This window comes from Bubalus bubalis, chromosome 2 (genome assembly GCF_019923935.1).
Source record: "Bubalus bubalis isolate 160015118507 breed Murrah chromosome 2, NDDB_SH_1, whole genome shotgun sequence".
Taxonomy (NCBI): Eukaryota; Metazoa; Chordata; class Mammalia; order Artiodactyla; family Bovidae; genus Bubalus; species Bubalus bubalis.
This window is the reverse complement of record NC_059158.1, coordinates 180,541,942-180,559,772: the sequence shown is the minus strand read 5'-3', so window position 1 is coordinate 180,559,772 and position 17,831 is coordinate 180,541,942. Positions and strand designations below refer to the sequence as shown.

Here is a 17,831-nt window from a genome sequence, read left to right as displayed (position 1 = left end):
AATATCGGCTAGACTGTCGTTCAATATAGTGGACAATGTATCAGTTCAATAACAAGGATATATTGTTCAATATATCCTTGAAGCAGTTAGAACTATTACAGTGGTACATTACCGAAGCATTCATCAAGTGCTAGGCTTATGGGAGGACTTTTAAGTATTGCCATTGGAAGGACTGATGCTGAAGCTGAAGCTCCAATCCTTTGGCCACCTGATGAGAACTGACTCATTTGAAGAGACCGTGATGCTGGGAAAGATCGAAGGCGGGAGGAGAAAGGGACGACAGAAGATGAGAGGGTCGGATGGCATCACCGACTCAACGGACATGAGTTTGAACAGGCTCTGGGAGCTGGTGATGTACAGGGAGGCCTTGCGTGCTGCAGTCCATGGGGTCGCAAAGAGTTGGACACAACTGAACGACTGAACTGAACTGAGACGCAGATGTTACCGGGAGGGTGTATTGTGCTGCCAACAGGTGTTCCAGGAGGACAGGCAAGGAGAGATTTTTTTATGGCCTCGGGGCTTTGGTGGGAGGGGGAACCGGGCCTTGAAGGATGTGTAGGATTTGAATACCTGGTGAGATTGTGGGGTCGGGGAACAGCAGGAGCAAAGCCCGGGAGAGGGCTCCGAGGGTAAAAGCGGGGGGAGGACACCCGGGCAGGCTGCCCATCTATAAGGGCAGATGCAGTGAGCAAGTCACCCGGAGCCTTGCAGACCCAGCCCGACGTCCTCCCTGTGGCCGCTAGAGGGGCCCCTCGCCAGGTGAGCTCGGTGCTTCAGCTGGGCACCGCTTCCCCAGGGCTCGCCCCCTACGCGTCCAACGAGCTCCGCGGTCCAGCCAATCAATGCCCGAGGGCTGTCCCGCCCGCCTCCTCCTCGAAGCCACTCGCCGGCGCCTGATGCCCGTCGGCTTTTGACTGACAGGCGGCCTGGCAAATCGATCGCGCCTTTGGAAAGCACAACACGGCAGCCGCTCTGCATCTCTTGAGTCGGGGAAGGAATTTAGGAGGGCTGTGCCTCCGGCTTGCTCGAGGAGTCCAAGTCGTGTCTCGGAAACCTCTGATCGGTGGGCCTTAGCGGAAACGCCGCCGGTGAGTAGTGATTTAGACTTAAGGCGGGGGTGGGGATAGGGTTGAATTCAGCCTTCGGTTTCAGGAAAAGCCAAGCCGTTTGTGATCCTTGACGTCCCCAGTATACACATCTTCCTTCTTGCTGTCACCAGCCTTGTCAGTTTGGGTCTCGTTGGCTCAGAATCATGCATTTCTTTCTTTCTTTTTTTTTATTTTCGCATCGAGGAGAGGGCCATGGGTTTGCCTTAATAAAGGCGATGCCAGGTTTGACCAAATCAGGAAGTGAAATGGAGTGACTTCGTCACAATTGTGCCTGTACACACCGGCTCGGGCTTCCAAGGGATAGCAGATAGTGGAGTTAGCAGGTGGATGACGAGGGCTGGGGTGGGGGTGGGGGACGCATTCCTGGTCCGTGCTGGTCACTGGAAGTCGTTTCCAGCGCATTGGGTGGGGACTGAAGAGTGTAACCCTTTCGTGAGCCAAAGCCCAAGAAAGGAAAAGCGCTTACCCTGTAACTGGCACTCAGCAACCAGAAGCTGAACCGGCAGGTGATGGGAAAGGGCGTGTTTGAATTATTTCTTTAGATAGAGCCAAATTCTAATACAGACCCTACTCTTAGCAGCCAAGACCGATGGTTCTCTAATCTAGGAAACCTACTTTGTGGGTTGATGAAATAACTCTCAGATGAGGACTAGGGTGTGGAGTGAAAGTCATCCCTTAGTGGATTTATCTTTCCCTTTTTGAGTCAGTGACCCCTGTGCTCACGGATAGCTGTGTGGGCCTCAAACTTAAGGGGTGGTGAGCAACACAGAGTTGGTTTTCTTGCCTCTGGGGCATATGTTAGACCTGGAAAAGTGTTTTGCAGTCTGGAAAAGAAAGTCATTAGGCCAAGAATATGTGCCTTATAAGGGAAGACAGCTTGCACAGAATTCCTCCAAGGCTTTCTGTCCAAAATGCTACCTAGCTGAAAGGGGAGTTTTCTATCTTTGTGGGCCCTGGTGCCTTAGAGGCCTGGGGGTTCCTGAGGCAGAGAGGGAAGCTGCTTTTTAAAAGATAATTAAATGAGAGCAACCACAGCCACCACAAAGGAAAGCAAATACAGAACCCACCTGGAGAAACCAGCTGATCCAAAGAAGGTTAGGTGGCCTGGATTCCCATCGCCGCCTTGGCACATCCTGTGGCTTCTCTGACGTGCTGTGGGTGGGGCTGGCTCTATGGGTTTTATCTCTGGAGTTGCGGTGGGTGAGGCCTTGAGTAAGCCATTCCCTTCTTGGCTGTGAAGCAGCCAAGGTGTACCAGGTGCTTCACTGGCCTGTCTAGAGCCAGTCAGTAGGTATGTATGGAGGTCCCCATGCCAGGCTCTAGGCTAGATCTTGGGAGGCAGCAATCAAACAGGGGATTCAACAAACAGCTTCCCAGAATTTTTGCTTCAGTGCCCCTTCACCTCCAGGCTGAAAGCCTCTAGGAGTGTCTCAGAGGTTGATGGAGCCACTCTTCCTTTCTAAGGCATAAAAGTATAGTGAAGAATAATTATGCTTTTCACAAGATTACAAACATTCATAGGGCTTTACAGTCAGGGACTTCTGGTTATGGGATTTGAGTTACAAGCTTGTCTGATAAGTATATTTCAGGTATATATATATATATATATATATACTGATTATATAACCTCATCTAGAGGCAGCAGCAGTCATTTAACTTTGAGGCTCTTTGACAAAGTGAGCCTGAGTTAAATGGTCTTTGTGCTGCCCTTGGCTTGAGCCCTGCATCTGATGTCTCCTAGACACTGAATGCAGTGTTAGTCCTATATCATCGGACTGTGCTGTTCACACCAGGAGCCAGAATTCCTGGGCCTCGGGCTAGATAACAGAAGGAACTGGAGGCTACTGGTAGGATGGTGGCGGTTTAGTCACTAAGTCATGCCCGACTCTTTGCAACCCCATGGACTGTAGCCCAACAGGCTCCTCTGCCCATGGGATTTTCTAGGCAAGAATACTGGAGTCGGTAGCCGTAGGAGGCATCTTTCTGATGCCTTGAAGCATGTCAGAAACTTTGTCTGTTTGGAATGTAATAAACCCTCAAACATTTGTTGCTTGAGACAAAGAAAGGTGTAGTCATAGGTAAATTAAATAAATTGGTAAGAATAAAATTAATATATTCATTGACCATTTGCTGTACATGCATTTTGTATGCATTATTTCACCAAATTCTCACAACAACACATGGATGTGGAATATCCATATTTCATAGCAGGGGAAACTTGCTGAAAAGTTAAATGACTTGGCCAAGGTAAAACAGGTAAGCATGCAACAGGTCAAAAGTAATGTAAAATATTTTTATATTAATATAACAGGCTTTGCAAGTATAATACTCATTTGTATGCTTATTTTTTTTAACATGAACCTCAAAGAAACCCTTAGCACTTGTGGTAGGTGTTTTGACCATGCTCTCCAAAACACTAGGGGTGTACTTTCTCTTTCTTCTCTATTTGGTAGAAAAGCTTGAGATGCCCTGAAAATGTCAGTCCAATGAAGTTAATGAGCATTTCCATCATTGCTGGTTTTACTTAAGGCCATATTATTACCCCTGTTCTACAGGTGAGACAGCTGAGACTCCCAGAGGCAAAATGATCTGGTCCCTTAGGTCTTCCGCCTCCTGGTCCAATGTTATATCACCCTAGGCAGACCCTCAGGAGCAGGCCAGTTTGTCCATCTTCCATGGAGATAACTTTTCTTCTCATTCCTTCTTTCCTAAGTAAGAATGCAGATGGTTTGTTGTTTTTTATGGCAGAGGAATTTTTTTCTTCTTTCTTTCTTTTTGGAGTCCTAGAGAAGTCGGTACAGGCAATGTTCTTCTTATGTAGGGGAACCTATGGAAAGGTAGCATTTAAATTAGGATATGATGGAAGGAGGGCTTCCCTTGTGGCTTAGATGGTGAAGAATCTGCCTGCAATGCAGGAGACTCCGGTTTGATCCCTAGGTCAGGAAGATACCCTGAAGAAGGAAATGGCAACCCCCTCCAGTATTCTTGGCTGGAGAATTCCATGGACAGAGGCGCCTGGTCGGCTACAGTCCATAGGGTTGGAAAGAGTCGGACATGACTGAGCAACTAACACACACCCACACATATGATAGAAGGAAGGAAGTGAAGGAGAAGAGGAAAGGGGATTTTAAAGGACTGGGGAAAATGGTTTTGAGGTAGGTGAGCCATATCTTTATTAAGTGGCCAGAGGCACAATGTAGTTTTTTAAATGGCCTCACTTCTCATGGCAGTTTGTGTTTTGTCCTAATAGTAATCTCTTCTCAGGTAACAAATCCGGCTCAATGTTTCATTGTACATGCATTTTTAATGTTCTTCCCCTCCTGCTAGGGCACCACGAGAATCAGGAAACGCGTCCCCATCTGCCTGCCTGAGAAGAAACCTAGAAACTGGCACGTCTCTGAGTGAAGATGAGGAAAAGGCTGTAAATTGGCCAAAAGAGCCTTGAAGTACTCTTTCCACGTGAGAAGGCGATGGCTGGTGGAAGGAGGTGAACCCCGCCGGGAAAGATGGCTTAGCAGCACCTCCAGCTACGGATTCAGGCCAGCTGGCCTGTGCCCCTAGCCCGCCATGGACGGAGCTCACGGTGCAGCCCTGCAGCTCCAGCAGCTCCTGCCCACAAGCAGTGCCAACCCCGTGAGAGAGGCTTCCTTCTCCTACAAGGCAAGAGCTTTTATTATTTTTTAGGTTGGGGATTTTATATTTTTCTAATGAGACAGTCACACGGGGAAGTATTGGCTAACAGATACATCCAGGGTCTGCGTGCTTATCACCGACAGAAACAGGCAGCCCCTCCATGCGTACAAGAGAATGTGTAATCTAAAGAGATGTTCATTGAAATACGTAAAAAGGAATTCATTCCCCCTAAGAAGGTTTGACTTAAAAAAAAATCACCAGCTCCGTTACTTGGAGACAACCTTTGTTCCTGTTTCTGTAAATTTCCTTCCTGTCTTTTTCAGGTATTCCAAATTTGGGGGTGGAGAGTTTTATATCTTGGTGGTTTTCCTTAACTTTGTTGATGGACTATTTCCCTATGTCACTGAGTGGTGGTTGGAAGTGTGCTTTCTGAATGATTGCCCAATCTGTTGAGCTGCTGTATCAAAGTCTGTGGGACAGAACCTCCTATTGTTGGCTGATTAGATTGTTTCTAATCTGGGGTCACTGCAGATGCTACCGTGAACATCCCTGAGTGCATGCCCCTTTGCTATCTCTAAGAATTGGGTAACTCTGAGAGAGGCAGTTTCTCCCCACGTAGCAAGGTCACAAATGCCAGAGCATTGAAAATACAGAAAATAAGAAAGTAGAGTTCATATAATTAGCCTTGTGGTGAATGAATGCCAAATAGACAAACACAGAATCTAATACATAGAACACGCTCCCTGATGAGGCGTCTAATAAGTTTTCATTTTTATCCTCAATTCAGTTATTTATTACAGAAATATCTTCCTGCCAGAACAAAGATAAATAAGTCTTAGTGACTCTCCCAAAAAGCTTAAGAATTGAGGTGTCAGACAGGCATGTGAACAAAAGATGATGACCTGACCTAGAAGGGTGGGGGGAGCAGGGATAAAGGAAAGAAGATCAGTCTTCAAATCCCTACCTGCTCCCACCTCAGTAACCTTGGACATAAGGCTTAACTAACCCTCAGAGCTTCTCTTATGGGTAGGATGACGGTAGTAATACCTCCCTCCACCCTTCATTCCTTTAGGGCTGCATAAACCAACGAAAAAGCACCTAGCCCAGCACTAGGCATGCGGGACGGGTTTGACTCACTGCTTGACTCAGAAATCTCTCATGGTTACAAACAGCAACAGGTGAAGATGCACAGAGCAGAGGAAGGACTAGTTAATTCCACCTGGGGGTAGGGAAAGAGGTTTCTAAGGGGAAGCTTGCTCTTTCTTCCTTTATTTTGTTCAGGCTCTTTTGGTTGCAAGAAATAAAAGTCCATTTCAGAGAAGTTTAAGCAAAATGAAAAATTAATATAAGGCTACATGGTAGCTCATAGATCCCAAGGGCAGGAACGGCAGTGAGGCTTGAAAGGTACTGCTGCTGCTGCTAAGTTGCTTCAATCATGTCCGACTCTGTGCGACCCCCATAGACGGCAGCCCACCAGGCCCCGCCATCCCTGGGATTCTCCAGGCAAGGACACTGGAGTGGGTTGCCATTTCCTTCTCCAATGCATGGAAGTGAAAAGTGAAAGTGAAGTTGCTGTCGTGTCTGACTCTTCGCGACCCCATGGACTGCAGCCTACCAGGCTCCTCCGTCCATGGGATTTTCCAGGCAAGAGTGCCGGAGTGGGTTGCCATTGCCTTCTCCTTGAAAGGTACTAGAACTCTTCAACCCACTTTCAAAGGAGGGAGGATCTGATTGGCCCAGCTTGGGTCAGGTGTCTACATTGATCCAATCAGTAGTGGCCGGGGGTGGAGTCCTCCAGCAAACAGGATTTTTGCTTGCTGTGGGCTTGAGGCTGGGTGGGCTGCTCCAGTGTTGTCTCTTACCTTTGGGGAAACCATTAAGAGGACACAAGTGCACCTTGATCAGCAGGATGACCTCAGAAACAAGCATGTGCCCTGAGTCTCAGCCCCGTCCTCATCCACCCCAGCAGAGAATGGATTGTTGAGGGAGGGTGGTCTGTGAAAGAGACCAGCAGGCTGAACTGCTGATGACTAGCATCCCTGAGGGTCTCTGACTCTGGAAGCTTTACCTCAAACTGCAAGAGTTGGACCTCAGTTTCTTCTGTTTAGCAAGTAGGAACTTCAGCTCAACTATATGCATAGCTATATGCATGCCTGTGCTGAGTAGGACAGGAGCTATATAGGTCATTGAGATGGCTCTTCCCTAAAGGAGTCTAGGAGGGAGGCGGGTAAACATTTCCATAAGTAACTACCCTTCCGGACAGAATTTGGCACAAAAATAGAGATCCAGTAGGGTGTTAAGAGCATGGCCTTTGAAATCTGGGAGACCTGGCTTCCAGCCCCAGTTCTGTCAGTTTGTGGTATTATATGTGCATGCTTAGTTGCTCAGTCATGTCTGACTCTTTGCAACCCCATGGACTACAGCCTGCTAGGCTCCTCTGTCCATCGGATTCTCCAGGCAAGAATACTGGAGTGGATTGCCACACCCTCCTCCAGGGGATCTTCCCAACCCAGGGATCAAACCCAGGTCTCCTGCATTGAAGGCAGATTCTTTACCGTCTGAGCCACCAGGGAAGCCCCTGTGGTATGATAGCTTGGGGAAAGTCATGTAATTCGTTTGCACATCCGTTATTAAGTTCATCCTATAGGGTGGTTATGAGAATGACCTGAATTTACAGATTAGGAAACTGGAAACTGCCTGCACCATTCCCTGTTTTCTGTCTGTGGAAATCCTACCCACCCTTCCACCTCCAATTCAAATATCACCTTATCCATGAAGCCTTTGTCAGTCTTCCTGGTGGGAAATAATAGGTCCTTTATACTTTTATAACCAATTCACAGTTACTATGGTCATCATAATAACAGCAGCTAACATTAGTTGTGTTTGCTATAACAGGGACTGTTCATTCTCTAAGACTAGGTACAAGGTAGGTACTTGTATTTCTGCATTTTACAAATGAGGAAACTGGCACACAGAGATTAGTTAACTGGCCCAAGACCACACGTTACTTGGTTGTAAAACTGGGATTTGAATCAAGTCTGTGTGCTGCCAGAGCCCTTGGTTTTATCCACCACTTCCTGCTGCCTGGGCTTTCCCTGGTGGCTCAGCTGGTAAAGAATCTGCCTGCAATGCAGGAGACCCCGGTTTGATTCCTAGGTTGGGAAGATCTGCTGGAGAAGAGATAGGCTACCCACTCCAGTATTCTTGGGCTTCCCTGGTAGCTCAGCTGGTAAAGAATCCACCTACAATGCAGGAGACCCTGGTTTGATTCCTGGGTCAGAAAGACCCCCTGGAGAAGGGAAAGGCTACTCACTCCAGTATTCTTGCCTAGAGAATTCCATGGACAGAGAGGAGCCTGGCGGACTACAGACCACACAGTTGCAAAGAGTCGGACACGACTGAATGACTTTCACACACACACTTCCTCCTGCCGATGTTGTGCCAGGCACTGCATGAGGCCCCTTCTCTCCCTGATACTGTTTAGTAAGTGTCGAAATGGCAGTGGAGAAGGTAATGCCCCACTTGCTGGGGAAGGCAAACGTCAGGGAGCTGGCTTGAGGCCAGGTCACAGGGGTTGCAGAGACCGTTAGCCGGTCTGCTGCATCCATTGCATTTGAATGTGAATGGCTCAGACAGTAAAGAATCCACCTGCACTGAGGGAGACCTGGGTTCGACTCCTGGATAAGGAAGATCCTCTGGAGAAGGGAATGGCAGCCCACTCCAGTATACTGGCCTGGAGAATTCCACGGACAAAAGAGCCTGGTGCGCTATAGTCCATGGGGTCCAAAGAGCTGGACACGAATGAGAGATTAACACGTTGACACTTCTGACCCTCAGAGCAAGCCAGAATGCAGTTTATACTTAACTGTTAGCCTTTTAAGTTCAAGGGACTATGGGAAGTCAGCTTAAATAGCAGGCGATGACAGTCTTGTCAGCATAGTACGGTAAGTCCCCTCTGTACGAACCTTCGGTTGTAAACTTTCAAAGCTGCGAGCGTGCCCCTGGGTGCCAGCTGTTGTATTTACTGTACTCCTCAAGGTACTGTACTATAAGGTTAAAGATGCTTTCTTTATTTTTTATGTTTGTTGCTTTTTTACGTGCTATCTGTATGAAATGTTTCATAAACCTGTTACAATACAGTACTATATAGCCGATTGTGTTAACTGGGTACCCAGGCTCACTTTGTTGGACTTACAAATGAATTAGACTTTGAATGCACTTGTAGGTAGGGGACTTACAGAATTTAAATATAGACTCTGGTTGGCAGATGTGAAGAAGACATTAAAACAGGAGATCTGAGCTGAGGTTTCACTCCGATACCAATATCCAGGGTATCGTGCCCCTGTGACCTTTGGCTGCTCTTCTGAGAATAGTTTCTTTTCTTTCAGAGTTATAGCTAGTGAAAGATCAATTCTTGGATCAGAGCATATCAGGGCCAGAAGGGTCCTTAGAGGTGTTGCTAATCATAATAATGATAAAAAATGAAAATTATAAAAATAATAATAGCAGCAGCTAGAATTGTCTTAATATTTATTACCTGTCGAGTGGTGTTTAAGCATGTGCCTTATAATGTGACATTCCTAAGAGTGTACAGTCAGCTCCATTTTTCAGAGGGGATGCTGAGGCTCAGAGAGTTAAGGCGATTCTTTTGAAGTCACACAGCCGTCAGTAACAGAGGCAGTAACCCCAGTCCAGGTCTGCTGGTCTTCAAAGTCTGTATTGGTAAGCTGAAGCAGAGAGGAAAAAGACTTTGGGTTTGCTGGTCCTTCCTCTTCATCTTTGGGTCTATTGGAGCCATGGCTGGAACCTGTACCTTGGTGGGAACACCGGGGTTTCAGTCCTCACCTTTTGTTTTCATAACACACAGAATCACTGATCCCAGGGTCAAATCCCTGTTCTGGGTTAGCCATTCAGATGTACTTATGAGCACTTAACACTTTGAATAACTTCAGTGAAAACCCTTGGGGTGGTTCTTCAGCCAAAAGCAGAGCCCGATGGGTGGAGAAAGCTCTTAGTGGTGTTCAGAGATGAAGGCCCCGGCCCTGTCCTCTTCCCTCCCTGCCAGCAGACCTGGATGCAATTTCACAGTTTCCAGTGCTGAGGTTTGGAGGAGGAACTTAATGTCAACTTCTCTGAGCCTTCCTTTGGTCATCGCTAAACTCCTTCAAGCTTGTGTGCTAAAACAGGACTCAGAATAATACCCACTTCATAGGGTTATTTGTGGCTCAAAGGTGATGTGTAGAAAGGCCTTAGTGCCATGCCTGGCATATATACATATATAATACATAACTGCTCCATAAATAATGTCAGGTGCCCTGCTGGTTGTCATCTCCACTCTGGATCGCCCTCCACCGGGCACTTGAGGGCGGCTAATAGATGTGTGTTCAAATTGTGTAACCTCTGGGCTGCTGGCAACTTCCTTGCTTGATTTTAATTCTCTTGAAGTTGAGCCAGTCACAACTTCACAAGGCTTTGGGGCGTAATTAGGGTTGACGAAGCCCTTTGAAACACTTGGATGAAAGGGTATTAAGTTATGTTGCTGTTACTAACCGTGTCTGTCTGTAGCCACTTGTTAGGTGTGGAGATTCATATGCTTGTAGAAATGGCTTTTAAAAGTAACCTCAGCTGCTTGTGTCATCAGTGGGAATGTAGCACTTACAAGGTGGGGACCTTTTTTTTTTTTTTTTTTGCCACCTTTGAAGTCCTTCAACCTCAGAGAACACAGTGGGAGACAGCGTGGAGGAGTGATTCTCATCAAGAGACTGGAAGTCAGACCTCTAGTCTTGCGTCCTCTGGTCCTCACTTTGGGCAGCTTATTTCACTTCTCTGAGCCTTCCTTTGGTTATCACTAAACTCCTTCAAGCTTGTGTGCTAAAACAGGACTCAGAGTAATACCCACTTCATAGGGCTATTTGTGGCTCAAAAGTGATGTGTAGAAAGGCCTTAGTGCCATGCCTGACATATATACATATATAATATGTATAACTGCTCCATAAATAGCAGCCTTTATTATTTTTAATTTATTTTATAGAAGTATAGTTGAATTACAATATTGTGTTAATTTCTACTGTACAGCAAAGTGGTTCAGTTATACATATATATATTTATATGTATGCTGCTGCTGCTAAGTTGCTTCAGTCGTGTCTGACTCTGTGTGACCCCATAGATGGCATCCCACCAGGCTCCCCGGTCCGTGGGATTCTCCAGGCAAGAACACTGGAGTGGGTTGCCATCTCCTTCTCCAAGGCATGAAAGTGAAAAGTGAAAGTGAAGTCGCTCAGTCCTGTCCGACTCTTCACAACCCCATGGACTACAGCCCACCAGGCTCCTCCATCCCTGGGGTTTTCCAGGCAAGAGTACTGGAGTGGGGTGCCATTGCCTTCTCCATTTATATGTATAAATATATGTATGCTGCTGCTGCTGCTAAGTCACTTCAGTCGTGTCCGACTCTGTGCCACCCCAGAGACAGCAGCCCACCAGGCTCCTCTGTCCCTGGGATTCTCCAGGCAAGAACACTGGAGTGGGGTGCCATTTCCCTTCTCCAAAATATATGTATATACATATATAATTATATTCCGTATATACATACACATCCTTTTTCATATTCTTTTCTACTGTGGTATCACAGGATATTGAATACAGTTTTCTGTGCTATACGGTAGGACCTTGTTTATCCATTCCATATAAAATAGCTTGCCTCTGCTAATTCCACACTCCGAGTCCAAACTCCAGTCCATCCCTCTGCCACACCACCCCTACCTGCTGCTGTTGGCAACCACAGGTCTGTCTTCTGTGTCTGTTCCTGTTTTGTGGGTAAGATCATTTGTGTCATATTTTAAGTTCCACATATAAGTGCTATATCACATGGTAATATTTCTTTTTCTTTCTAACTGACTTCACTTAGTGTGGTAATCTCCAGCTGCGTCCATGTTGATGCAGACGGCATCATTTCATTCTTTTTTATGGCTGAGTAGTGTTCCATATCTCTGATGCCATGTCTTTATCCAGTCTTCTGTTGATGGGCATTCAGGGTGTTTCCATGTCTCAGCTATTAGAAATAGTGGTGCAGAGAACAGTGGCCTGCATGCTTCTTTTCAGATTAGAGTTTTATCCAGATGCACGTCCACGCATGGGATTGCTCTGGTCATCTGGTGACTCTGTTTTTAGTTTTTTAAGGAACCTCCACCCTGTTTTCCATAGTGACGACATTTACATTCCCACCAACAGTGTAGGAGGGTTCCCTTTTCTCCACATCCTTTCCAGCACTTGTTATTTGTAGACTTTTTAATGATGGCAGTTCTGATTGGTGTGAGGTGATACCTTGTTGATTTGCATTTATCTGATAATTAGTGACATTGAGCATCTTTTCATGTGCCTGTTGGCCATCATATTGTTACATCTTCTTTGGAGCAATGTCTGTTTAGATCTTCTTCTCATTTTTTGATTGGGTTGTCTGGGGGTTTTTTGTTGATTGAGTTATATGAGATGTTTGTATATTTCAGAAATTAAGCCAGCCTTCATTAGTATAGTAACCTTTTAACCTTGATTTTGATGTTTAGACTGGTTTATCCTTGTTAGTTTCACAATTTTCATTCCGGGTTTCACACCTCCACAGCCTCTTCTCTGATTGACTTGTCTGTTTGGCCACAGCTGCTTATGTCCTCTCTTCATCTCTTTACTGCCCCTAGGCAAGTTGTTAACAACACTGTCAACCTAAATAAACCTAGGGAGAAATAATCAAAGAAAAAGAGTTCATTTGGAATTCGAGAACTGCAGTCCAGGGCACACAGATTCAAGTAGCAATTCAAACAGTAAAAGTCAAGGGCTTTTAAACGTGAAGGGAGGCTTGTGTTACAAGGGATTTTCATTGGAGTTAGAGACAGAAGCTCGTTGTGGCTAAGTGTGATTGAGCTCTAAGGCCATCACTAGAGATGGGGGAAGTCGTTACTGTGACAAGTTGCACGTGGGCTTACAGAGTCCTTGGAGGTCATGGTTCCATCCCATGAGGATGTATGTAAGGTCCATCTCCTTAATGGCCTCATAGCCCCATTTTAAAACCCCTTGACTTAAATGACTCCATTTTGTGTCACATTTCACAGCACATTCTCTAACAGCCACGTAGACTTAGTCTTTTCAGAGGACAGCGTGGTCTCCCTGGTAAAAATAAGATAGCGACTACCAGTTACAGGTTGAACCATATGAATCTTCCACCTTTGTAGGTCAAAACTGGCTGGATATCAGCCATTTCATATGGGTCACCCTAATTCTAAGTTGCTGTGTTAAGTGTTTCTTCCAAACAATCTCAAGAAGTTTCTGCACCAGCTCTGGCAGAGGAGTACTGTCGTCCCACCCAGCAGAGCAGAGAGGAACCGAGGCTCAGTGAAGCAGATCCCACCGTCCTGCCTACCCTGAACCTGCACGTGTGTGGCCCACACCTGCCCTCTGAACAGCACCACCCACGATTCCTGGAGCCTGTTTCAGCTCTCCTCTGTCTCCCACTAAAGTTTAGATAAAGCAGCTTTGAGGTGTTGTTGGAGCAGGAACCAGTCTTCTACCTGCCCAAGACAGTTCCTGCAAAATTACTGCCAGTTTATAACAACTTGCTCATTAGCATAGGTAACCTGAGTTATTAGGGTACCTGTCTGGCCCCAAGATCTTTGCCTGTTATGAAGCTGATGTTCTTGCTTTCAATCCCAAGAGCCAAACACAGAGGGAAGGACTTCCTTTGAAGTCCTCAAACTTGACCCTCCAAGGAAACAGTGTATTTTCTCACACTTTCTTTTAGTAGACATCTAAAACTTCAAACTTTTCAGTACAGATTTAAATATCTGCAAAGCATATAGTTCCTGGTGCATTTAAATTCTATTTTTTTAACTCTTATATACGCTTAACTAAAGCCCCCAAAATATAAAGACCACTTGATAACCTACCATCAGTCTTCTAAAAAAACTCTTCTTTAACAGTTGGAAATTTTACATCTTTCCTTTTCCTCCCTAAGTTCCATTTCCCCCACAGAATATTATCCCAAAAATGTGTGTTGACTTAAAAATTCACAGTGCAAGAGTTGTGAGTTTTAAGTTTTATTCAGAAACCTTACTGAGGACTGTAGCCCAGTAGACAGCTTCTCAGTAGCTCTGAGAAAGCTGTTCTGAAAAGGTAGGGGGGGATAACCAGTTTATATGTGATTTTTTTACTAGGAAACACATGCAGTAAAATATACATCTGGGTAAAAGATTATTGCTAGTCCCAAAAAAGTCTCAAGTTAATGATTTTAGTGCTTTTTTTTTTTCATGTGTGGGAAGATACAAGAATCTGGGTTCATTAAATTTTTTTCCTGAGATATGCATTTAACTCTCAAAGGGGTCTGTTTGTCCAAACACAGAGCATCCTGTTGTTTTCTTAATGTTGATCAGCAACTGCAACAGATTGCAGCCTAATCCTTGTAGAATTGGGTGGTGAGCAGAAACACTCTTTGTTCTTCTTTGTTTACATGTGTCTGCCTTTTAACACTTAAAATTTTTATGGAAATACCTATCATACTTCTACAAGAAAAAGTGTAGAGTATGTAACCAAATTTCGTTTAAAAAATTTTCCTTTGACATAAGGTTCATAGGTGTTGATTCAATATAGAATTCTTTATATAATTGAATAAAAGCAATTGATTAATGCAGTATAAATTTTATCATTTTTGAGCAAAAATAATATTGTTTAGAAAAATATATCTGAATGAGAAAAATAGGACTTTATTTTCAGTATTTAAGATGCATATTACTAACTGGTAGAATGAGATAGAATTTAGCATCTGTTCTATTGCAAGCTTTGGTTATTATGGCTAGAAGAGCTTCTGTACATAACCAGAATGGGAGAAGTGTAGTGAATCACTGAATTCTTTCAACTCCTTCTGAGTTTTGTGCTAAAAATCAGGTAGTGATAAACTATTTTTATTGACCTATCAGCTAACAGTATGTTTAAGGCCTCATTCATTTGTGTTCACAACGACATACTAGGCACACTTAATTTAAAAAGGGGTTTGTTTTTGCTTTTACAGTTCCCTTGAAGTTTACCAAAAAAGCACTATCAATATGCTAGTAACTTATTTCACTTAGGGCACCTTGCATTAACCCAATCTATTCAGAAAAGATTGGGGAAATTGAAATATTATAAATTTAACTATACTTTGCCCTTCAGTTCAGTTCAGTTCAGTCGCTCAGTCATGTCCAACTCTTTGCGACCCCATGAATCGCAGCATGCCAGGCCTCCCTGTCCATCACCAACTCCCGGAGTTCACCCAGACTCATGTCCATCGAGTCAGTGATGCCATCCAGCCATCTCATCCTCTGCCGTCCCCTTCTCCTCCTGCCCCCAATCCCTCCCAGCATCAGAGTCTTTTCCAATGAGTCAACTCTTCGCATGAGGTGGCCAAAGTACTGGAGTTTCAGCTTTAGCATCATTCCCTCCAAAGAAATCCCAGGGCTGGTCTCCTTCAGAATGGACTAGTTGGATCTCCTTGCAGTCCAAGGGACTCTCAAGAGTCTTCTCCATAGCACTTGTGTTTGTTTTTGTTTAATTTATGGACAAAGACTTACAGACAAGTGTGAAAGTAAATCCTCTTTTGCAACCCACAACTCATTGTTCAGTATGAGTTTTGATACAGATAAGAAGGAACATGATCCATAAAATGGATGTGTAATGATGAGCATAAAGATTGCTTCCAGGGCTGTAAAGCTAAATAAACTTCTAAATTACCAGCTATATTGATCCTAGTACTCAGTTTTAATGTTGACATAAAACAAAGATGGGCTTCTTTTTTTAGGCTTTTATCTTCGGAATACAGTGTCTGGATTTTGCAAAGATATGTCTAATGCTTTAGGTATTGGCATATCCCAATGATCTGTGTCAAGTTTTAGGGTGTGATAACTTAGGAATTAATATGATTTGAACTTGGTAAGTTTTTGAACTAGACAGATCCCATCTCCTGACCCTAACAGGATCCTATAGTAAACTGCTTGAGGAAATTGGGTCTTTGAAGATTACAGGTGGCAAACTTTGAAGTGAACTCCACTGAAGATCTAAGAGGCCCAACTAAAACAACGTGGCAGGCATCACAGCTGTGGATTGAACAGAACTTTTTGAAAGGGCTACCTTGAAGATGACAACCTTGGAGGAGCTATGGTGATTGGCAGTGGAAAGAATCAGGACGTGTGAAAAATCCTTAAAAATTTATTGACTTAAATAACTTTGCCTATGTTATGAATAAAAAGAAACCTTTGTGCAGAAAAAAAAAAAAAAGAGTCTTCTCCAACACCACAGTTCAAAAGCATCAATTCTTCGGCGCTCAGCCTTCTTCATAGTCCAACTCTCACATCCATACATGACCACAGGAAAAACCATAGCCTTGACTAGACGGACCTTTGTTGGCAAAGTAGTATCTCTGCTTTTGAATATGCTATTTAGGTTGGTCATAACTTTCCTTCCAAAGAGTAAGTGTCTTTTAATTTCATGGCTGCAGTCACCATCTGCAGTGATTTTGCCCTTACTATATTGTAAAACATATATTCACAAATGTAACTATATGGGCTTCTCTAGTGACTCAGTGGTAAAGAATTCACCTGGTAATGCAGGAGATGCAGGTTCGATCCCTGGTCTGGCAAGATTCCCTGGAGAAGGAAATGGCAACCCACTTCAATATTCTTGCCTGGAGAAACCCATGGACAGAGGAGCCTGGCAGGCAACAGTCCATGGGATCACAAAGAGTTGGACACAACTTAGCGACTGAACAACAACAATATATATTTTAACCATAGAATATAATTCAAATATTTACTATAAATATTTGTACATGTATTTTAATTATAAATACTTTATACTTTGCCTGAATATATTTTTTTTATCAAAACTTAGAACTGTGGGTGTAACCTAATTAACAAAGCTAGTCTTTATTGTCCAAGCATCAGTTAAATCAGACTCTCTGATTTCAAATATTCTAACAAGGGCCAGAGTATCCTATTCTAATGTCTGTCATACCTTCACAGAAATATGTATGCGAGAGGAAGAGAAAACAATTCCAGGAATTGGCATTTATCACTAAAGAAATCTCCCAGGAAACAAAATTTCAGAATTCCCCTGGGTTTCTTAGTGGTTTTACAACTTGGGGCAGTGTACCAGCGTAAGATTCTACGTGAGTGAGAGATAGGCCGTTCTTTGATGAACTGGGAAGAAGCTATTGAGAAAAGTGAGAAAGGGACGCTATAGGAAGCCAGCAAAAAGCCTGGATGCAAATGAGGGTCTGATGGCTGAATCCCTTACAATGCTCAGGATCAGCAAAACCTTTGTAAAAGAAGGCCTCTAGGGCCCCCAGTCTGAAGATTACGGCCTTCTAAACCTTGCCATCCTGATTTCTCTCTTAGAAGCAGTCGTAATGACACAGAGTCTCCCTATTATCTCCAAGCCCCAAACCAAACCGTATGAGATAGAAAAGCCCCCTCCCAATCCGGCCAGCCCACCCCTTAAGCCTTATCCCTCTACACTCAGTTTTCTTCTCTCTTTGCTAGAAGATAGCCCCAGCTACAGAGAAACCCTCATTGGTCCTCAGACTCACACACACACATCCCCCTTTACGTCTCAGTGCCTCTGAGCCCATTTCCCCCTGGATCGTATCTCTCCACAGCACCTTTCCATCCCTCACAAGGTGCCATGCTCCTTTCCACCATACGGGTTTCCCACAGGATGTAGAATGGCTTTCTCCACTGCTACCAGTCTACATTTTCAGATGTCCTTGTGAAACTGTTCCTCAGAGGGGCTTCCCTGACTTCCCTTAATCCTGCGTCTCTCACACACTGAATCAGGCCTCTGTGCTTCTCTAGGTAGCTCTAACTGAAGTGTGATTGCTAATAATCAGGTGTTTAATATGTATGACCTGAGGGCAGGGATAGTGCCTGGCACATTGACAGTCAGTGCATGGCATACACTAGGCACTGATTAAGTGAGTAAGTGTCTGGAATGCTATTCTTCCCTTCTCTGTAAAGTGTCTGTACTCTGCACTAGCCTAGGAGCCTTTGAGTCAAGAACCGATTCCCCAGTCCTTGATAA

The 17,831-nt window shown here is 44.5% G+C and overlaps 1 protein-coding gene, 1 long non-coding RNA gene and 1 other non-coding gene across 4 annotated transcripts in view; all 3 read left to right on the top strand.

The window, feature by feature from the left end:
- The first annotated feature begins 930 nt into the window (after nucleotides 1-930).
- NIPAL3 (NIPA like domain containing 3) overlaps nucleotides 931-17,831 on the top strand; it is a 55,286-nt gene continuing 38,385 nt past the window's right edge. Inside the window, exons 1-2 of one of the 2 annotated variants that reach the window (XM_025278730.3) lie at nucleotides 931-1,088; nucleotides 4,437-4,769. In XM_025278730.3, coding sequence (XP_025134515.2) covers nucleotides 4,677-4,769 — 93 coding nt within the window. In that variant the 5' untranslated portion in view covers nucleotides 931-1,088; nucleotides 4,437-4,676. The remainder of the gene's footprint in view (nucleotides 1,089-4,436; nucleotides 4,770-17,831) is intronic. The other variant, XM_006077977.4, reaches the window with a different exon arrangement.
- LOC123465476 lies at nucleotides 15,210-16,020 on the top strand. The gene is made up of 2 exons (XR_006640699.1): nucleotides 15,210-15,686; nucleotides 15,731-16,020. It is a non-coding gene; the product is annotated as an uncharacterized LOC123465476 (long non-coding RNA).
- Nucleotides 15,285-15,411, top strand: LOC112583118. Its single transcript, XR_003107465.1, has one exon. It is a non-coding gene; the product is annotated as a small nucleolar RNA SNORA40 (small nucleolar RNA).